Below are 22273 nucleotides of genomic sequence, written 5' to 3'. Positions count from 1 at the left end.
GAGACTATAGTGAAGAAGCTACACGAAAATTACAACAGGCAAGTGACAATATAAATAATTGGACACAAGCTTGGAAAATAAAAATTAACGAAAGTAAATCTGTGCATGTGCAGTTCACCTACAATTAGACCGTACAAGCAGCAATAACATTAAATTATACTATCATTCCATATAGCAACAACGCTTAATATCTCGGGATGAATCTTGATGCGAAACTTCGCTGGAAAGAACATATAAAGAAGAAAAGAAAAGAACTGGAATTGAAATATATTAAAATTTCAATTCCAATTGGAAAATTGGAAGAAAATCATAATTATCATCACATAATAAATTGCTATTATATAAGAAAATACTGAAACCCATATGGACATACGGAGTTCAATTATGGGTATATTCTGCAAAGAGTAACATAAACAAAATACAATTTTTACAGAACAGAATCCTGAGAAGTATTGTGGGCATTCCCAAATAATACTACAGGACTGACTACCTACATCGAGACTTTCAGATACCCACAGTCAGTCATGAAATCAAAACAATAGCAAAAGGGCATGAGGAAAGTCTTCATTCTCATGAGGTATTGCAACCATTGGACACCACCAGAACAGGACACAGACTCAAAAGAATCAAACCATCCAATCTTCTGTAGTGTTGTGTAGTGAGGAATATGTAATAAAAAATACATCAGTGAGATGTATAAACATTATTTCATCCGATACTGAGATAGGGCCGATGGGTCCTCCTAGTTATATACCTAGATTTCAGTTATCATAAAGACAAATTAGAATTTATAAATCGTTACTATAATGTAATAATTAAGTAGTATAAAAAATCTAAGGTCTCGATATAACTATTTGTTCCTATGATATTTGGGTGCATCAACAATACTTTTCAGGAATACTGAAATAATTGCTCATTTCAACGAAGTATTCCAGCATAAAGATTCATTCTATTGTACTTAGCATTGTATCGAATAATAATATTATTCATATTTATTGGAATATGAACATATTGATTTATTCTCTTTGATATTTATTATCCATATCGGGTTTCATTTATTTATATTATTGTGTTGCAGTTTTCTCTTGTACAGAAAGTTAACAAGAAGCTTATTTTAAAATGGATATTTTAAAATATATAATTGCAAAATGCTAAGAAAAATGATCATGTGAATGCTGAGGCTATCCATTACCCATGGTAAAAAATATACAAGGAAATGAAACTTCTCCGGCTTATAAATAACAGCGACTATAAAGAGGCAGATTATTTTGATTAACAGATGATCAGGAGCATACTTATTCATATAAAATGTATTCGAATATATTTTGATTTAGATATAGCTTGGCAGCATAGTCATCAAGGTAACAGAATGGTTTACCTACCTCTCTGGTAGTTGCGGATTCCAAATGATGGTTAAAATAAATGTTTGTGATGATAGCTAAAATTTGTTAATATCCTTTCTCTCCTCACTCATTGAAGCGATATGAATATACTTACACAGAATATTTTCATTATATATTTTGAGTCATTCTATAAACGTTAACATACTTTAATATATGACAAATCTAGCCAATCTCAACTGCCAATATTTTATTATAGCGTCTATCTAAGCAGGTCTTTTAAATTAACTACTGCATCCTATAGTTAAGGATCAATCCTTGTTGAATTTGTTGAGTTGTAAATACTAGAATAGAGTATAATAAAAATAAGGCTGGATAAATTTATGTGTATTGATATTATAATGGAATATTAAATAATTAAATTATTATTTATATAACTAGAGAACAATTAAACCTATTTAAAAATGTTTTAAACAAATTATCGTTTAAAAATAAAAGGACTAAAGTTAAGATATTAAAATTATTGATACCCAGACTTCAGAAAAAAGAGCGAATAAAAATAACACCGTTATTATTTAGCGAACTGAATAGTAACACATCATAATAGAAGAGTTGTTTGGTTTGGAGAGAACTGTATTAAGAAGATAATTTATTATTTATACTGTTTATTTTTAGCGTAGAAAATTATATAAATTCTAAAATACTATAATGGTATAGAAATAATTGTGTTTCTCTTAATTTATGTTATATTACAAAATTTACGTTCATTAATTACATTAAGCATATGTTTTTTTGATACTTTACTTACATAGATATAAAAATAGTACATATGTTTAAATATAATAATGAATTCATTGACAACTAAGAAAAGTCAGGCATAATAACTAATAAAATAGATGAATATAATAATAGACGATATAAAATCGAAAAAGCTATATAAAATGGTATTGTGTAAAATATACAGTTAATTATAAAATAAAGCCGTTTTTCGTTTAGAATATTAATTAAACTAACCAATTTCTGAGGTAGGTAGTAGTCTCTAGGATAGATCAGATTTTGACAAAGTCTTTTGACAAAATAGTTTAATTTAACTCATAAAGAAGAAAGAAATAGGTTAATTGACGGTACCTAATCAAGAATCGTTTTAGTTTCTTCAAGAAAGAAGTCATTTTAACTTTGTCAGCATATGTGAGTTGTAGGGACTCTGAAAAAATATTGATATTTTTGGTCGATATTTTTTTGAGTGATATATCCATCTTTATGTTTTGGTACTTTTTTTGCTATTTTAAAGTCTCCCTTTTAACAACGACGGTTTAACTGAACTGAACCTACTGTTTAACGTGGGTCACTGGGATGGGAACGTAACCAATGGGAACCACGGTCCTCAGTCATGAAGACACCATCAATAATTCCAGAAGATATCTGGTCTTACCCAGCCTGGATAGTGGCGTGATTGGCATTTTACTTGACGGATTTTACACTCTTGCCTAGGAAAATCACAAAAATGAAACAATCACAAATGTAAATTCACGATCGTGCTCCAGCAGGATACGAACCCGCGACTATCGCAATAGTAGGTGGACCGTGTTGTTGCCTTTACCACCGCGCCGGCATGAAAATATTTTGTAAAATAAAATATGAACGATTTATAGATTTGAAATAATATTCCTGTTTATATTTTTCAAAACTGGCCATATCTTTCCGCGGTTAGTACTATTTATTGCTATAAACCAACATAACAATAAAATTTCCAAGAAATATTTGTTAAAATAAACTTGGAATTTCTTAAGCCAATAATACAACTATTTGTGTACGCTATCTACACTGTTATAAACTAAAAATAGAAGATCATTGTTAAATCTGTTAAATAAAATATTTAGTGATTTTATTTAGTCTATTTTAATAATATCGGATGTATGTGGAAAATTAACGATATATTATCATTGATGGAATAAAAGTCTCTTTTACCAACGAGGGTTTATCTGGACTGGACCTACTATTTAATGTGCGCTCCGAATCACGATCCTCGGCATGACACGTACGGACTGGCGAGTGACCAACTTTAGAAATCATCCCAGAAGACATCCGGTCTTACCCAGCATGGTTACCGGCGTGACTGGGATCATTTTCCTTGTCGGATTTTACACTCTTGTCTAGGACAATCATACATATTAAATAATCACAAACATAAATTTACGACCATGCCCCAGCAGCATTCGATCCCGCGGTTATCGCAGCAGTAGGAGGACCGTCCTGTCGCTTTTACCACTGCGCCAAGCTGGCATTTAACGTGACTTGTTGATCAATTTTGGGAAATATGGGAAAAACGAAAAAAATACTAGAAGTGACCGCAATGCTATTTAACAAAAATACAGGGAGGTTGTGATCACACAACTATCGTCCCATAAATTGCTTCAGTCCTGTTGTACCTGTTGGTACTTATAGATACCTACAAAACAATTTTCTGTTATATATTAATCTTCTGCTTAGTTGTACTAGACGGTTTATTTAATGCGGGCTCCGAATTATAAGTACTGCTAACTTAAGGAAGATCCATCCCAGAAGATCTTACCGAGTTTGGTTACTGGGGTAATATAGTTCTTTCTTCTTTTTTTCTTCTACTTTTCTTTTTTTTTCGCTTTAACGCATGGCGAGATTCAATTTTGAATCGATTTTGAGAAATTGCACTGTATGTATAATAGGAGAATCATCAAGTCACTTTTCATCATTCGTTAGGAAAATATGGTTTATTTGTATCAAAATAAGATTACAATGGCATTGTTCTCTGTACCGCCAGTTAAAAAATTAGTCACTGTTAAAAAAAAACTTTCAGGTAAAATCAAAATTGTTGGGATCTTTTCCACAATGGCATATTATATTGCCCATAATAATAAGTGATAGTTCCTGATAGTTCGTTAATATTTTCAACCTATAGTAAACACTTCATGATTCATTTCTCTACGTTCGTTGTCTTCACACTCTTCTTATTAGAGTTTTGCCAAGGGTGGCCCAATGTTCGATTTTGAAATATCTATCTATATACACAAATTGAAATAACAATCCTCCTTAATTTTACTATATGCCTTTAAAACTTGCATTGTGGATTATTTTAACACTCTTTTAAACTATGAGATATTCATTTCAGTCTTTTAATAATTGATAGTAAATGCATTTATGTAGAATTTTATTTTTTGTATTTTTTTTGAGAAATTACATTTGAGTTTTATATCTAATTTAATTGTTAAGTAGAATGTGATGTCACGTGATGCTTATGAAATCCTCCACCAATGATACGTCTTCCTAATAAAATATTTTCTTTACAGATGTCCGTAGTGGTAATTGAAACCAACCAGCAGCGAAATGGCGCCTACCTGTTAAGATCACGCAAAATATTTCTGATATTATATGTATTAAGTTAACACTCTATACATTGCTTAATGGTTTCATATCACTAATGATATTTTTGATAACTAAACACATTTTATGGGTTGATTTGGTTGCATGTTTGAACGTATCAGACAGCATTGTATCTATTTTTAATCGAAGTTGAGAGTTTACTTCGACGAATCAGTACAGTTGCTTGACTTTGAGTCTAATCTATTTTGATTTTTGTCCAACATGATTTTTCCAGTTTAACATACCATTGATATATATTCCGAGATATTTGGCTGATTTTGCTTAAGAAATTGAGCATCCATCAAGTGATATAATTATGTTTTTGTCATTTTGCCGTAACATAACGTACTGCAAAATTAATATGGACAGATTTGGAGTTATTAAGCTGTATTTTCCAGTTTCTAATCCATTTGTAGATTTTGTTGACGCCTACTTGAACTTTCTTTACAGCTTTAGACATAGATCCATCTTTTGCTATGATAAATGTGTCATCGGCAAATATTTCAAGTAGTGTTCCTTTGGTTGTTGGGATATCAGCAGCATACTACCCTGTGGAACTCCAGCCGAAATAGGTTTGTGAATGATATGATTTGTGAAAAATATGATTCCAGCAGTAGACAATACTTTCGCGGTAGCAATTTGCTGATTTTCTATATTAATCGAAAATGTTAGACCGGGTCAAAAGCATGTAAGATAACCAGCAATACTGCAGTGCAGTATTTGTCTTTTTCAAATGCCTTTTCATCAACCGCTGTTATTCTGTGAACTGTGTCGATTGGTGATTTCGAAATCCAAGCTGAAAATCTGGTATTTCTATAATTTACAAACTGCAATAGCAAGGAATTATACATAGTGATGCGTGTTCACTGCTATTTTGGATAAACTATAAGTCAAATTTTCTCGCAAGTTGCCATGGGTTGATAAAATGGGAGAAGCTTTTAAAATAAATTTACTGAAATAAATGCACATATATATTAAATATTCTGATTTCGGGTACTGTTAATCATTGTTATCGTCAGCTGATAACACGCCCTGACATAACGATTAATTTCTCGCGTATTTCCACAACCATAACACGCACTAACCAAAACCGATGCTGGAAAAAAAAGCAACCGAACAAATAAAGCCAAAACCGGAAACGGTTTTAATCTGTAACTACCGGTTGGCGAGGGCCCGGATAAATTTTTTAATTATTTACACGGCGGTTTCTCGACGAGACCGAAGATCGTTTTTCACTTCGGTTGGCTTTCTTTGGTCAATGGATCGAAAATGGACCACTTACATTCAGCGTAGTAGACTTCATGGTGAATTACCGACGGCAAAAAACCGCCAGAATAGACTGAATGATGTGCAGAAACGAAGAATGTTCGGAAAAAGTCGAGAGAAAGAGATGGGACAATGGTGTCCGACGAAATACAATCTGTCGTGAAGAATTACGAGCCACTAGCCTAGCAACTGCTTTTATTTGTTATTTAGGAGCTATTTTATTCTCGTTCATGAAAACTTTGTTAAAAACTGATTGATGTTTAGACGAACTAGGTGAAAACATACTGCTATACATAATAACAATATTGTGGCGTCTACGTATATACTTATAATTATTGTACGCTTGTATAATGTTTTTTTATCTGTGTCTTAAAATCAACTACTCTATTTATTCATCTTAATCCTCAGTATCCGATCCGTTAGTATCTAATATTTGTTTGGCAACATTAAAAAGTTAATATAATTGATATAAATTAACAAAAGAGTCATGCTCATTTTATCAAATTTAATATTTTATTAATTTCCGCCTTTTCTTCCATTTATCTATCATATTGCTTACGTATTTATATTTTATTATCAGACGCCAGAACAGTTTGATAGACGTGATGGAACAGTTTAACAATGGCGAGAATAACTGAAGAATATTTGAAGTCTTGAGGAGCCTAAGACAGCGTATTTACTAAAAAGTAGACACTAACATGTAGATATGGGCCAATAATGGTATTTCTTTAAGTATTGACTTATTTATTCATATTTGGTGTAATTTTCGGATAAAGACATTAATATTCTAGAGCCATGCTATTTTATTTTATATCTTAATACTTAAATATATTTAAATATAATATTATAATGTAAAATGTTAATGTTGCATAAGAATCTTAAATTGTTATTTCTTCTTGATTGTTAATTTTTCTAGAACTGAACCATATTTCATTCAATCTAAATCAATAACGTAGATATATTTTTTCTTTAAACAGATAATTTTTAAAATCTGTAGAGTACATATTAACGAAAAATATTTTCAATAATTTTCTACAAATTTCTTTATACCTATCTCTCTGGCAACATAAGATAGAATGAGGCTGGTGTGGCAATGATCGCATCATCAACCCATTTTCGTATTTCCTTAGCGTTTATAAACTATGTGCCAGAAAACCGTGCTACATCGATATAAACAAATGCTAATCAAAAGGCCCTTTGTACAGTGAATACGCTGAGTGCGATAGTAGTTCCCATTTGACCTGCGGCATGGTATCCTTTACAACTTTTGCAACAAGTGACTTAGCGGCAGTCATCTACTGATCTGCCACACCTTGCTGATCCCACCAAATATATAGCAGTTTCGGTATTGATGTGCGTGGCTCTTGAACTAACCCATGACATTTTATGTTTGGTATTGTGGTACTAGATTCATTTTTTATCGTCAGTCACAATACGCTATGGAGAACTTTATTTTTTATCTGAAGAGCAATTAAACCGAGATGTTGAAATAACAATTAGAATCTGATGGAGCAACATTAACCCAAGTTTATAAAATTGTTGAATGAGTTTAGGCGGCTGATTTCTTTAACTGACATAACAAAACACAATTTTGATAGTTCTATTGATTAGCTCTTTATACGGTTAACAAATTAATAATAACTATAAAACTGTTATTTTATGTAGATATATATCAACGCTGTCGAATTTAATAGTTAGTTTAGGTTTCTGTGGTATAAATCACATTATTTCACAACTTTGTCCCGTCCCATATTGTTCGAAAACATGTTTTAAATTTTTTTTAACAAACGTCTTTAATGTTAAATAATCTTTGATGTCAGCATGTAATAATTGAATCACTCCAATATATGGAATATATATGTAACATGTAACTAACGTATACAATAGAGTAACAGATGAATACGCACTGTTCATCGCTCTATTTTTTAATACATGTTACAAAACAACATTATCCAGATTGCTTGTATAATTATTGTTTTTGTTGTGAAGATGCCTGAATATTTAGGCGCTTTCATTGATGAATCATCTTTACTATACGTTTCCAGTAATATTTCATGAGTTTCATAAAACTACTTGTGGTGGATTGATAGCTCCTAACTGGACATATTCACTCATTACAAAAATATTACAGTTATAGATAATTAAAGTTAATAAAGTTGTTATTTTACTGCGTTTATTGTCTATTTTCTCTTTCTTCACGTATAAATTCTTTTCATTTTTACGGTCTCTGTTCAGTCTTCTTGGTTCGGCCGGGTTCTTTTATGAAGTATTTCTATGATACATACATTTCTATGATACATTCATACATACCAGATTGGTTTAAACCATTCTAATATTTTCCATTATAACCTTGCCTAATATTGAAGTATTTTCTTTTTTATATACTTGTAGCTGTCCCGTCGCCACAATTTAGTTTGTACATGTAGTTAGTATATATAGTAATAGTTTGGTTTTTATTCAATATCATTCCATATTCTCTCAATATCATACATCAGATGTTATTGCTATATTGCGTTCAAAAACTTCTGTTGATATTTCAATTTTTCCATACTTTTTTTTACCATATATATAATGATATATTGAATATTTTGTTTGTTAATATTTTAAACAGGGTTAGGCTAAAACTTTCACCTGGTCTTGGTTTATGTTTTTTGCAATGACGCCATTGTTATTTATCCTGTATATTTCTTGAATTATTATTACTCTTTGATTACTTACACTTCGTTGTTCTAGTATAAACCAATCGTATTTTTCTCAATTGTATCGGTCAAATGCCTTTTCGAAATCACTAAATCTAGTATCAAAATAACTATTTTTAGAACATCAAAACCAGCATTCATAGTTTGAAATCCACGGAGCATGCCAGAAGCTTCACTGGTACTCGATATATATTTATAATCATTATCAGTACAAACAATTTTTGTACAGAGACATGAAGTTGGTAGCAGATGGGATTTAATACACCATAAAACTCTATGTTGTTACCCTTTAAAATTAATTGATAAGCGCAATCAAATGTTTAGGTATCCTTTAATGTTTGTTTCCGTCCTTTTCTGTTATTCGTTTTACTTTTTTCGTGCTTCTTTTACAACGTGCGGCAAAAGTCCTGCTTCCATTTTATAATTTTGGTCAAAGAAAAAATAAATAAGTTTGGTTTTTATAAAAAAGTTTATCTGGTCTTTACATTTGTTTTTTGTTATGATATCAAAATCATATCGGCTAAATGATGACCGCGATTCGCTATGAAACTTTCGGCTCTTTTTAAAGCATTTTTCATGACATCCTGCAACATTTGAAGCTGAATTTCTTCAATTCTGTGACGAATATTGTCTTTAAGATGTTGTATCGTTTGGGGTTTATTCACATATACTTTTGATTTAAAAAAACCCATTAGAAAAAGTACGGTGCTGTTAAATCCGGAGAACTGTCTGGTCATACTAAATCGCCACACCACACAAGAAAATAATTGAATTGTTGAACGAGCTGTACCTGCTGTGGCCCCATCTTGCTGAAACCACATATCCTCTAGTCCTGGCTCTTCCATTTCAGACACAAGAAAATTTCGAGTCATGTCTTGGTACCGTTCAGCACTAACAGTAACTGCAACACCTTGGTCATTAAAAAAAAGACAAATGATATTTCCAGCATGAATACCACACTATACAGTTGTTTTTAGTGTATGTAATGATGTTTCATGAATTGAGGATTCTGGGTTCTCCAAAACCGACTGTTCTCTTTGTTGACATGGCTACTGAGAAGAAAATGGCTTCATCGCTCATTATCAATTTAGACGAAAAATCTTCAATTTTACCAGACAGCCTTAGGACTGCATTACTGTACTCGACTCGTTAATCAGGATCTCTCTTGGACTAATTGAATTTTGTACAAGAACAGAAATGTGGAACAAGAAACCACTTTGCGCTAGTGCGCAACACTATTGCGCACCAGATCCACATTTTCAGCGTTACGAGACATCCGTTGTCATCCAGAACAGGTCCTGCCTGCTGTCGTCCGTATTGTCGAAAATTCGCTTTAATAAAGGAACGATTATTTTCAATAAATATTGTCACCATTTCTGCTTATTATTGGGGCGTATATTTATCCACAATAAAATTTGGATGTCTACATAATACAACGGTTAAAGCGAAACTGAGCTAGACGTCACATAATAAAGATGGCGCGCAATCAAAATGGTAGCATTATTTTTGCCCCACCTAATATATACTTCGTTATACATCCTTTAAAATTAATTCACAATCCAGGTATATGGAGTAATAAGAAAGCGGTGAACAAAAAGACGACACCACGATATTAATGACGATGTTGGCAGTGTACGGTAGCGCGGAAAAAATGGACGGCGTCGGGATATTGAATCGAAAAAGCCAAATCAGAAGGAAATGAATCCGAGACGTCGGCCGGCCGGTTCTGATCGGATCGAACGTGATCTGGGAATCGCATTTTAACGAATCGATCGTCCGTCACCGTCGTAATCGAAACCCAATCCCCGGTCTTACTATCCGTTACCGCGCGCTGTAACATAAGCTACATTTGCTGCTTGGCTGGTTCGCTGCAAATCGACTATATTCGTTCGACTACTAACCGCAATTTTTAACAGGACTGCCATGTTTTATTTGTAAAAGTCGGCGCAAAAATGAATAGGCCGAATGCCTGGCGATCGAGTTAAATCGTTCTCGATGCCTGCGGACGCGATTTTTTCTCCTCCTTCCTTCTTCTTTTTTTTTCCGGTAGCAATGCAATGTTGCGTTCGCGGACTACACGGCGTGTATTGATAGTAAGTGATTTACGTTTCACACCTTAGTTAAATCAATTTCTATACACTATTCTATACAAGAAATATTTTTCTTCAATATTTTTCAAAATGATTATTGATGTTTGTTATGTTTCATCGATTATGCAAGATAGGTGTCAAAAAATATCTTCTTATACATAAAAAGTATTTGTACGAATGAATTAGCGTAAACCGGGCAAAGCAAAAGTCCGCTACGGGGTAAAATAATTAACCGTCGTTTTTTGCGGGAGTTTTCATTACTCTTTCGAACGGGAAGGTATGCATGTAACTGGAATAATTTGGAAATTCCAGGAAGCATTGATTTTAAAATGAGGTAAGTTTAAAAATGATCTTTTTACTATAATTTTTTGACTAGATAACTTCAGGGATTAAACATACAGTCTATTCAAAGTTATTTCTTACATACGTCATCTAAATTTGTGACGTCAAAACGTCGCAATGTTGCCGCAGCCGAGTTTTAGTTCAGTTGGGCTTTGATGTACAACAAAATTCCAGTATTATATTATTATATTTGCTTTATTTGATGTATTGGTTTATCTGATGGTTATAATGGCTAATTCATTGTAATGTCTTTTGATATACGTGTATTGTATGTTTAAACTTGGACTTAAAGTATTCTGAAAATATAATGCAACATTATACATGAAAAATTGAACGTTCAAGGCTACGGCTAGGATAAGTACTAGTCAGTATGAAACCAGTGACGATTGTTACTGAAGCACTCGCGACTGAAAATGGTCGAATGATCACAACTGGAACTGGTCGACCGAAAGTAGTCTGATGATATAGTCGATAGTTTCCAGCTCTAATAATAATGGTCAGTGTTTACCGCGAGAGTTTAAATATCAAGGTGTTATAAATAAGATAACACTAATTGTAGAAAATTATTTAGTAATCAAAATGATCGTAGTTTCAGCGTTTTTTTTTTATAAAACTCCTTCCAGATATTTTCCTTTCATTTTCAAACACTTCTCCATCCAAAGGCGTTAAAATACGCTCCAAATCGATACCTTTGAAATGGTTAACAATCTTTGGTATTTCTCTTTTGAGTTAGTTGTAACTCAATATCTGAATTTTTGTTTCTTTACATAACATTCTAACAGATAACGGTCTTCGTGACCGAGAAACTTTTCTTAAAACAGCCTAATGCTGCCCAAAATGTGATAAAAATAGCAACTCTGGTAAATATATGTTATGGTCTGTAATAGTAGTAGTCAGAGAAGTATATTTTTATATTGAAGAACTTTGTAACTACTATTATGTACTATTTAGTACTATTTAGAATATAAGATGTTTTGATAAATTATAATAAAATTTACTTTTAATTTAAATTATTATATTTTATATATATTTATTTTAAGTTGATATTTATGTTATATTTATACTTAATAACTTTAAATATATATTTCTATCTTTTTTTTGTACAAAGGAGAGGCTTCAACAAGTGTGGACGTGATAATCTACTACACCAGTGGAAAAACTACTATATGACCAAAACTAATTAATAATAGATTTGTTATAGATATGAGCCGGTCCATTCATCGCGTTTCTGAATGAGAGCAAGCGACGTTCGATCGGGCGTCGTTATGAATGGAAGATGGTCGAGCAAATCGGGGTCGGCAACATCGCCGAAAGAAATTGGACCGAACCGAATTTTAACTGTACCGCGGCCCCGGCTCGACTTTCCAGCTTTCGACCGACCGGGCTCCGAAATTAATTTGTTTTGAAATTACTGATGCACGTCGATCGAAAATCGACTTTTTAGCTAATTATTTAATTTTTTTTTCGGTCGCTTCTTCCTCGCCCGATACGTCGAAAAAATCGATTAGAATTTTCGGCTACATCTCGTCCTGTGAGCACCGGTAATAGTTGCGTGGCGTCGTCTTTTGTACGACGATTAGTGGAATTTTGATTGTTGTTGAGTAGAAGTGGAAATTATTTTATATTAATTAGTAATTAATTAATTTCTGTTAATTAGTAAAAAATATAAAATTTGTTTGGATAATAACAGGTTTTAAAAATATGTTATCGTGTAAACTGTTATATTTTCCAAAGAAAACATATTTTCTGATTATTTATGGAGAACAATTTCATCTATTGGCCTATCAATAAGTTTTTTTATTTACTTTTAATTTTATTTATATTTAAGTTCTAATGGAAAAAATTGATACTATAAATTTTACCGAAAATATTGTCCATCGATAGCCGCTGCTTATTCTCATCTTTCAGGAAATTTACAGATTCCATTTCAAAAGAACAATATATCTTTTGAAGATATCCACAAGTCAACCCACTTTTTGGTGACTTCACAAGAAGTGAGACGCTGCTCTGATGGGTCACGACACATGTGTCAGAACAATTAGTAATCAGAAAGAGCAAGGTAGTGAATACTGATGGGGCAGCACTTCCCATTTTAATGTATCCAAGTATGTCTTCACCAGTTTTGTAACATGTGGTCTAGCGTTGTCGTGCTGAAGAATAATATTGTTGTGTCTTTGCTCGTATTCCGGACGTTTTTCCGACAGTCTTCCGCTCAAAGGCATCAGCTATAGTCGATAGCGATCTCCATTAAGGGTTAGATCAAATACAGATCGTTAACTTGGAGCCTCGGATGTTCGACTTTGCCGTTGACGTCAATGCCATATGGTTCCTATGACTTTTTTGTTTTGTATTATCGTAATGTACTTATTTTATCAGCAATACAATGAAACAACTTTTGAGACTTTGTCGTTGAAGTAGCATTTCACACATGACTAAACGCCTTTTAATTCATACGTAATGTATTCAAATTCTTCGTCTTCAAGTTTATTTTGGCTGTCCAGAACTCTCTTTGTCTTCCGCTTTTTGTCTTGTTACAGTGTATTAAATAGTATCGGGAACATTCACAAACATCTTGTTAAACTTGTTGAAGCAACAACCACAGGCTTTACTTTTCAATATGTGCCATTTTACCGAAGTGTAAATAAATTTTTTTTCGGTGCGTTGAAAATATTTGAATTTTAAGGGAGTAAATTGCTTCCGCGGGAAGTTTTACTTTTTTATTATTTCATTTATTATTTTATATTTACTATACTGATTTCGACAAAAGACAAAAAGGGGAAGACAAAGAGAGTTCTGGACAGCCAAAATAAACTTGAAGACCAAGAATTTGAATTAAAAAAAATTACGTATGAATTAAAAGGCGTTTGGTCATATATATACATATATATATATATATATATATATATATATATATATATATATATATATATATATATATATATAATTTTTAATATTTAAATTTAATTTTTTAATTTAATTTGTTTTGTTTATTAGAATGACATAAAGTAAAATAGAATAATGTAACTTTCTTTGAAGAACAACTTGAAACAAGAAACGCTGTGGCGTTGATTTACGAGACCAGTACAACTCGTGTGAATATAAACTAATTTCTTTTTCAACCATGTAACGTTTAAAAAGAAATAAATTGATATGGCGCCACGTATCGTACCCTTTTTAACACCTCACCGAATCGAGCAATTATAATGAGAAAGCGGACGGCGGGAAAAAAAACTAACAGAAAATCACCCAAAACGGACCCTCTCCACAAAGCCCAGGTTGCGGCGGATTTATTTAGTTCGAAACCAGGCATTAAAACCAATAAACCAAAGAAACTGTTTCGTTCCGTGTTCCAGCCTTTAATTCTCGACGCCTTTTCTGCAAATCACCCCTCCGTCGATGTAATTTTGATACGGGTGGCGTTTGTCTTTATCGGTTTTGTAAACGAGTTTGATTTAAAACACGGAACCGGCAATTTTAGGGCTTTTACGGGTGATATAATGATTGCTTTTAGTTAGCTTTTAGGTAAAGTTATATATAGTATTTTAGAGCGATTAATTAATTTATTTTATATGAATATTTTTATATAACAACAGAGTCATTGACTAATTTAGAATTAGCGTTTACTGCTTTGAACAATTTATTCATATAAAAGTGCTGCATTTTCCTAATATGAATGATAGTCCGATGAGTATATCAAATGGGTCGACTTTATCTCTTTTTTATTTTGGTCGATCTTCCGAAGTTCGAACTAACTGTATTGATGCCACTCTAACTTTTTGTTAACCGACTTCGAAAATGTAGGAGGTTCTATGTTCGGCTATATATATTGTTAATTAATCTATATATAATCGTTAATTGTGGACCGATTCCCAAATTTTTTTTTTTATTTAAAAGAGTGGACTTCCGAGGTGGTTCCATTGGAACCAAGTTAGGATCTGATGTGGGGAAGGGAGGAAATCGAGCGAAACGCTCAAGTTTCACATATTTTTTATCTAAAATAATGAGATATTTGTGTATAATGTTATTGAGCTGATGTGATGGAAAATCGAAAGTCATTCAGCGCTAAAGCCATTCAGTTTGCTTTTTAAGCTCTAACTGTAGCATATAAGACCTACTAGAAATATTGTCCGAGCCCAAACAATACAAAAATAATAATATAATTTTGTGATATACACAAAAAATTAAATAACCAACAAAACAAATTTAAATTAATATAACTGGGTTCGGTACCGACTTCAAAACAATCACTTGGTAGTAGGTAAAATAATATCGTAAATAGATAAATAGGTTTAGGCGGGTATTAAGCTAAATTGTGTATATGTTATATAGTAGAATATAAAATACGTGTAGTAGATGGGTAAAATAAAGTTTCTGTTTATTTTTGAATAGCTATTACAACGATTATTATGTATATATTTTATATTAATTTTTTTTTGTGTTAAAAATCTAAGTTTGATTATTTTTAAAATTTTACTGAGCTCCTTATTTATTTTTTGAAGTCGGTTCAATTTTTTGTTAAAATTATTTTATGTAGTTTCGGTATTCTGATGGTTTCAATCTAAATCTTATCAATACTAATAGAACTATGCGCAAAACCATTTATAAAGTTGTAATCAATGCTTTTTTGTTATTATTATTGAGCAAAGTTTGCTTTTTATTTAATTTCTTAAATATTAAATTGCATTTAATATAATTATAAAACTAAATAACTGTGTTATTGTCTAATAGCAATATTTGTTCTTCGGTTTTATTCTCTATCTTATTCTTATCTCTAACTTTTGGATTCTAAATGTATATGATTTTCAGTCACACTATTTAGATAAACCATTATTACTATCTAATAACACCATATTCTGCTGTTTTTATCATCTTCATGAATGGAAAAAACTGATTTTTTAATCATTAAGGTACAAATATTTCGCTTGTATAAAGGGAAGGCAATATCTGTTCAGTAGATTTGTATTCTTGGGTAGATTAGTGCGATATCTAAGCGTTAAGGCATTACATATGTAGATGTCTCTTCACTAAGTTGACAGTTAAATAATAAATTGATTAAAGGTTAAAAATTAAAGTGACAATATGTATGTATGTATATAAAAGCCAGATGTATGTAAAAGTATGAGATGTATTAGGACGGCAGCAGGCATTCTAATGCCAAAGAATATGTGTTATTTTAAATCGATAGCTAAAATATATTTGCCATTTGATTCTATACATTTTGCCCATATCTCGAAAAATTTAAGGATACCGTTCAAAATACAAGTTTATATTTGTGTTACTTCTTCGAAATCGGCGAAGTGGTGGTGGTGGTCGGATGGAGCCAGGTCTGGAGAGTACGGCGGATGTTTTTCGACACTCTTTTTATTGGTTTTGCTCTATGTGACAGATGATGCATTAGCATGCTCCAAAATCACTTATCAAGTCCTCGAGCCTATTGTGGTTATTTTTTGATCAATATTCAGTTCAAATTGAAATTGAATTGTTGTCGTTAGCAATAAGTATGATGCATTTCTCCAGGTTTTAACATTCCATTTCATAAAATACGACACCAAAATGGTTCCACCAGAGACACAGCGTGGGCCTTGCTAAATTGGTAAAGCGATTTAGTCTTGTAGTCGATTGACCGGCTTCGATATCCACGTGTGACAATTCACGTGTAAATGATATAATAATTTTATTTCAGTCGTTCCTATTCGATACAGAAATAACTTCCTTTCATACCTTTAAAGCATCATTTTCGATTTTCTAATTGCCTGTTATTTAATTCATGGGACATCCATCTTCCCATCTTTTGTATTTGTTTCATCGCTAGTGATCATATATAACTTAAGAGTTGGCTCATATCAACAATTTGTCAACTGTCAATAACAGAACAACAGCACCATAAATTTCTATAAGTTCTTGATTAGCCTCGATAGAAGATTTATTCATTTCAAACAGCAATTACTATCACGAAAATGAAATTTTTATGTCGAAAATGGAAATTTAAATATTTCATGTTCACATTGAATAACTCAATATTACTAAATGTAAGAGGAAATATGAAAACCATCGATATCAATAGTTAGATTAGATTACAATGGTACTTCGCATTTTCATCCAAAGATATTGCTGATCAAAGTATTAGTATATATAGCTCCTATATACATATATATATATATATATATATATATATATCTATATATATATATATATCTATATATATATATATCTATATATATATATATATATATATATATATATATATATATATATATATATTAAATATATTAAATAAAATATAATAAAATATATTATATAAAATATATAAAATATATAATAATAAAATATAGTAAATATATTAAATATAAATATATTAAAAATTTGTTAAAAATGTACTTGGAACATTTAATCGGGAACTTTTATCCCAATCTATAGTCTATTCACAACAGTAGGGACGCACATCATCATTATGTGCCTGTCGAAAGTTGTAAATTCATTTTACAGTCAGATAATATTTTCCTTATCATTTTATTTTATTTAAAAATAGATAGAATATTATTTCAGAAGTTCGGACTTGTAACCAAAAGAGCCAGCAAAAGTTGTCCGTTAGTCAAACTTCTACAAAATCGTCAAGATACTATAGTTACGGGTTATAAACCGGCAAACGTTGTTTGTAACGCTTTGTTTTAATAAATTTCAAATCGCCGCGATTTTTATTGAAAATATTTTTTGCGCGTTGCAGCTGCATTGAATATAAGTACGCGCACAGTCACTAAAATTCTCGAAAAAGAAACCGTCTTTATGCGAAACAGGTGACAAAGCATCAGCTTGATGTTAGCAATTAATATACTTTAATTGTAGGAAATTGTATTATAGAGCCATTTATGACCATGCGTGTTATTCTTTAAAATATACATGAACCTTTGTTTAAAATGTATGAGGAGAGAAATAATAGTAACTCTTTTGTAGATATGGCAAATGCACTAAGGAGAATGCAGTGATTAAATGTAGTTTTGTCAAGAAAGATGTATACAGGTAGTAGCAGAATAAACTAAAAAGAAATATAGTAATATCAACATGACGTTACAAAGAAACATTACATCGAAGGATAGAAGAACTAAGCATAAAAGGTAAATATGCTCTATAATGAAAGTAAAATACATTACTCAGATATACAATTGTTAATTAGGTGGATTAGGCCTTCGGGGAAAACCACTACATAAAAAACGGGTCTGGAACTCTACCTATACTAGAGTGGAAAAAAAATGTATATATAACAAAACAACTCTAACCTATAAATTATTGTGGCTGTAGAATTAACTGTAGTTTTCAGATGTACTATAATGCTAAATTTAATTATAATACATCATCAGTTTCATTATGTGATTTGGAATAGAATTTTGTTATGTCAATGTTAAAATGTACTAAAATTCAGAGTTTCTGTGGTAACATTGCAACGCTTTGACATGTCACGTGGGTGCACTGCTGTTTTCAATTGACTATACATATTCAATATATATATCATCTGATTACAGTGTGTTTTATTTGATAACGGATGTATCTGTCTGAGTAACATCATATCTTAAATTAGATCAAATTGTAAATAGGTTCAAAATATAATTCAATCAGGTTAAACATATGAGAATCAATGACTAATAAATATTATTTGAATAAAACGTATGACGCTATTTTTCCACAACAAAAGTCTAATTTTTGATAAGTAAAATAAAATAATAAATAACAATATATAATAAATAAATAAAATATATCAAAATGGTAATAATGACAACACAAAAATACTATCAAACAATTTAAAATTTAAGTTAATTTTATGTGCTATTGGTGTACACTTATTCAGTTTCCTCTGCTACGAAAAACGTAATATACTGACAAATTGCCTGTAGAGATTTCAATTTATTCGATTATGGCGAGTTACACATAACTACGATATCAACAAGTAGTAACATATATTTATCACCGAGTTTTTACTGGTTGCAAATTGAATCAGATATATATTATTCATAAAAGATACTCAAGTTCAATCAGATTTTCTTCGATAAATATTAAAAAGTTTATTTTATAACGCGATACTTGCTGTTAATAAAATATGTTCGTTTCACTAACCTTGAGGTTCAGTTTTGTATGATGGCTGGGGCACATTGTTATGCGGCGAGGTCTTCTTTGGTTTGAAAGCGATCTGCGGGAAAGGGTTCTCGTAAGGCCTTCTTCCCATATTTAGGGAATTTATATTAGGGTATGTTGTATGGCCGTGACCTATAAATAGAGATATATTGATAGTACCCGTTGTATTAATTCTTTGCGTTGATTTGATTTATTAAGAATTTAATCATTATATTTGAAATGTTATATAATAAATTACACAATACGTTATAACATTCATCGAAATAATGTTTTTTTCTTCACATCTATACTAGATAAGCTTAGTTTAATCTTAATTTGCAATTAATTTATTACTACATTTCCTATATACTTGGATTGATTCACAAGCAAGACGAGTGCGAGAAAATACATCAAAATGTATTCCTCAATTATAAAATTATAATAACTTATAGCTATAGTTTACACTAAAGGTATACACTTTATATAAGTTCGTATGGTTTTGTTCGCTTCAATCTCTTGACATCCTGCACGCTCTCCAGCAGTTGTATTGCTTCCACGTTAGTATGATTTAGTAATTTTCTTTCGTGTTTCAAGGCGAAATCTTGGATAACTTCACAAATCAATTTGATTTCCAGGTCATCGTGCAGTTCTTCGTTGGTTACGTAGCGATAGGCATTGCTAATCAATCGAAGAACCTTGTTTTGACAGCGTTGTAGGACTAGTTGATTTGAATATATTTGCACCCCATAGGTCCAAATTGACTTTATAATGGTATTATAGATCAACCTCTTGATTTTAGATCAAGTTGGGAGTATCTTACGACTAACCAGTATAGTTGTTTTATTTTGGTTTTAATGTGTTTTGCTTTTTGTCTAACGTGATGTTTTCAATTTAATCTACCGTGAAGATGGATTCCAAGGTATTTAGCTGATTTTGCTTGAGCAATCGAACATCCATTGATGGATAATGTTTATTGAAGAATATAGATGTCAAGTGAATAAATTCAATAACGTTTCGTAGCAATGAAAACTAGCGATAGCGAGTAAAGTACGCAAAGTCATCCTCTGGCGTGAGAACCCTCGACAACGCATTGCAAGAGTTATGAAGGATACATTGTTGAAGCTCGATTAGGACATTCTGTCGCACCTTGTGTACTCACAAGACAGCACTCTCTCATTACCACTTGATTGGAACATGGTTTCGAATTCACTTGAATAGCGATTCCAAAAGTGACAGTGATTGAATGAAACTTTCTGAACGTGAGATTATGATTCAATGTTGACAATTACAAGATTGGGTGATGAGAGTGAAAACAAGCAAAGGTGATCATATAATTAATATACGACAACTTTAGGAAATAGTATTGTAGGGTGTGAAATATGTATTTGTAAAGATATGTGTGTAGTTGTTTAGAATATACTTTAGCTTTTGATTAAAATGTATGAGGGAAAGAATATTAACTGTTTGCAGACATGGAAAATGCATTAGGGAGTATACATTAAATCTAGTTTAATAAAGAAAGATGTATATAGGTAGTAACTGAATAACTCAGAAGAAATACAGTGAAATTTAAATTATTTTACAAGAAAACACTGCACCAAAGGAGACAATAATTAAACGTAAAAGATAAATATGCTCTCCAATGAAAGTAAAATATATTATTTGGATATACAATTAGGTATAATAGATTAGGCCTCCAGTGGTAACCACTAGATAAAAAATGCGCCTTATATGTAAATGTAATAAATTACAACCTTATCCTACAAACTATTATGCCTATATAATTAATTCTAGTTTAGGTCCTTGGATAACATATGCATTAAATATACTATAATGTTAATATAAGTTATATTTGATAACATTTTTGTTGCATTACTTTATTTAGATTAGAATTTTGTTGTATGTCAGAGCCAAAATGAACTAAAACTCGTTAACGTAGCAACATTGTGCCAATTTGACGTCATAAATTTATATGAAGTGAGTTCACTGTTTTGTTGAACAGACTATGATGGATTATAGCCCTCGTACAATATCTCTAATGAAGTGATATAATGCAATATCGCTCTAGATACTTCACGCTTTTAACACTTTAAAAAACTGCAGCTAAATGTGCAATGTAATAGTGGAGTTTTACTGCTCTGCAATATTCCTGGACGTCTCACAAGTTTTTTTACCGGGTATGAAATTTGGGATTAGTCAACAAAATGATCAAATGAATACCGCGGAATTACTGAAGGAGTATTTTCAACACTTACTTCCTCTGGAATTCAACAGGCTAGTGTCTTGGGACCATTCCTATATTTGCCCCATACTGCGGATATCCAACAAAAGAAACAGTACTTGGAACATTTTACAATGACACACTCTTTATGGAAAAAGATGTATCTCTGTCTAAGGCTGTAGAAAAAGTACAAGTAGCAGTCAAAAAGATGTAGACTGAAAAATACAACTTAACAGCTCCAAAACTGTCCATGTTAATTTTGGATTGCGGCAAAATGACAAAAACCTATTTATATCACTTCACGGGTGCCCGATTTCTCAAGCAAAATCAGCTAAATTGATGGGAATACATCTGGATGTTGGGTAAAATTGGAAATATCATGTTACAAAAGGTAGAACAGATTACAGTCAAAGTTAAGCACATGTACCGGTTAGTTGTACTCTCAACTTGACCTAAAATCAAAGAGATTAGTTTATAAGTCAATCATAAAGACAATTTGGACCTATGGGGTGTAGAGATGGTGTTCCAATTAAACAATAAACCAACTAGTTATCCAACGCAACCAAAAAACCAACCAAGTTCTATTATTAACTACTAATTACCGATGCTACGTAACCAACGCAGAGCTGCACGATGACCTCGAAATCAAATGGATACACGAGGTGATCCAAGATTTCGCCTTAAAAAATGAAATAAGCTTGCTAAAGCACAGCAACGTGGAAGTAATACAGCTACTGGACAACACGCAGGAAATCAAAAGATTGAAGCGAACTAAACCACACGAACTACTTTAGTGTATGCCTGTATTATTAACTT

At 31.7% G+C, this 22273-nt stretch overlaps 1 protein-coding gene across 3 annotated transcripts in view; it reads right to left on the bottom strand.

Moving 5' to 3' along the window:
* Positions 1-22273, bottom strand: part of LOC143195665 (runt-related transcription factor 2) — a 207591-nt gene that overhangs the window by 73032 nt on the left and 112286 nt on the right. For 2 of the 3 annotated variants that reach the window (XM_076403042.1, XM_076403052.1), the window contains exon 4: positions 19240-19389. The exons of the other annotated variant lie outside the window; for it this stretch is intronic. In XM_076403042.1, coding sequence (XP_076259157.1) covers positions 19240-19389 — 150 coding nt within the window. The remainder of the gene's footprint in view (positions 1-19239; positions 19390-22273) is intronic. 3 annotated transcript variants of the gene reach the window in all.

The sequence above is a fragment of the Rhynchophorus ferrugineus genome, unplaced genomic scaffold (assembly GCF_030347505.1).
Source record: "Rhynchophorus ferrugineus isolate W39M unplaced genomic scaffold, kcgeb_rfMv2 rfM1, whole genome shotgun sequence".
NCBI lineage: Eukaryota > Metazoa > Arthropoda > Insecta > Coleoptera > Curculionidae > Rhynchophorus > Rhynchophorus ferrugineus.
This window is presented reverse-complemented; position numbering and strand designations above follow the sequence as displayed.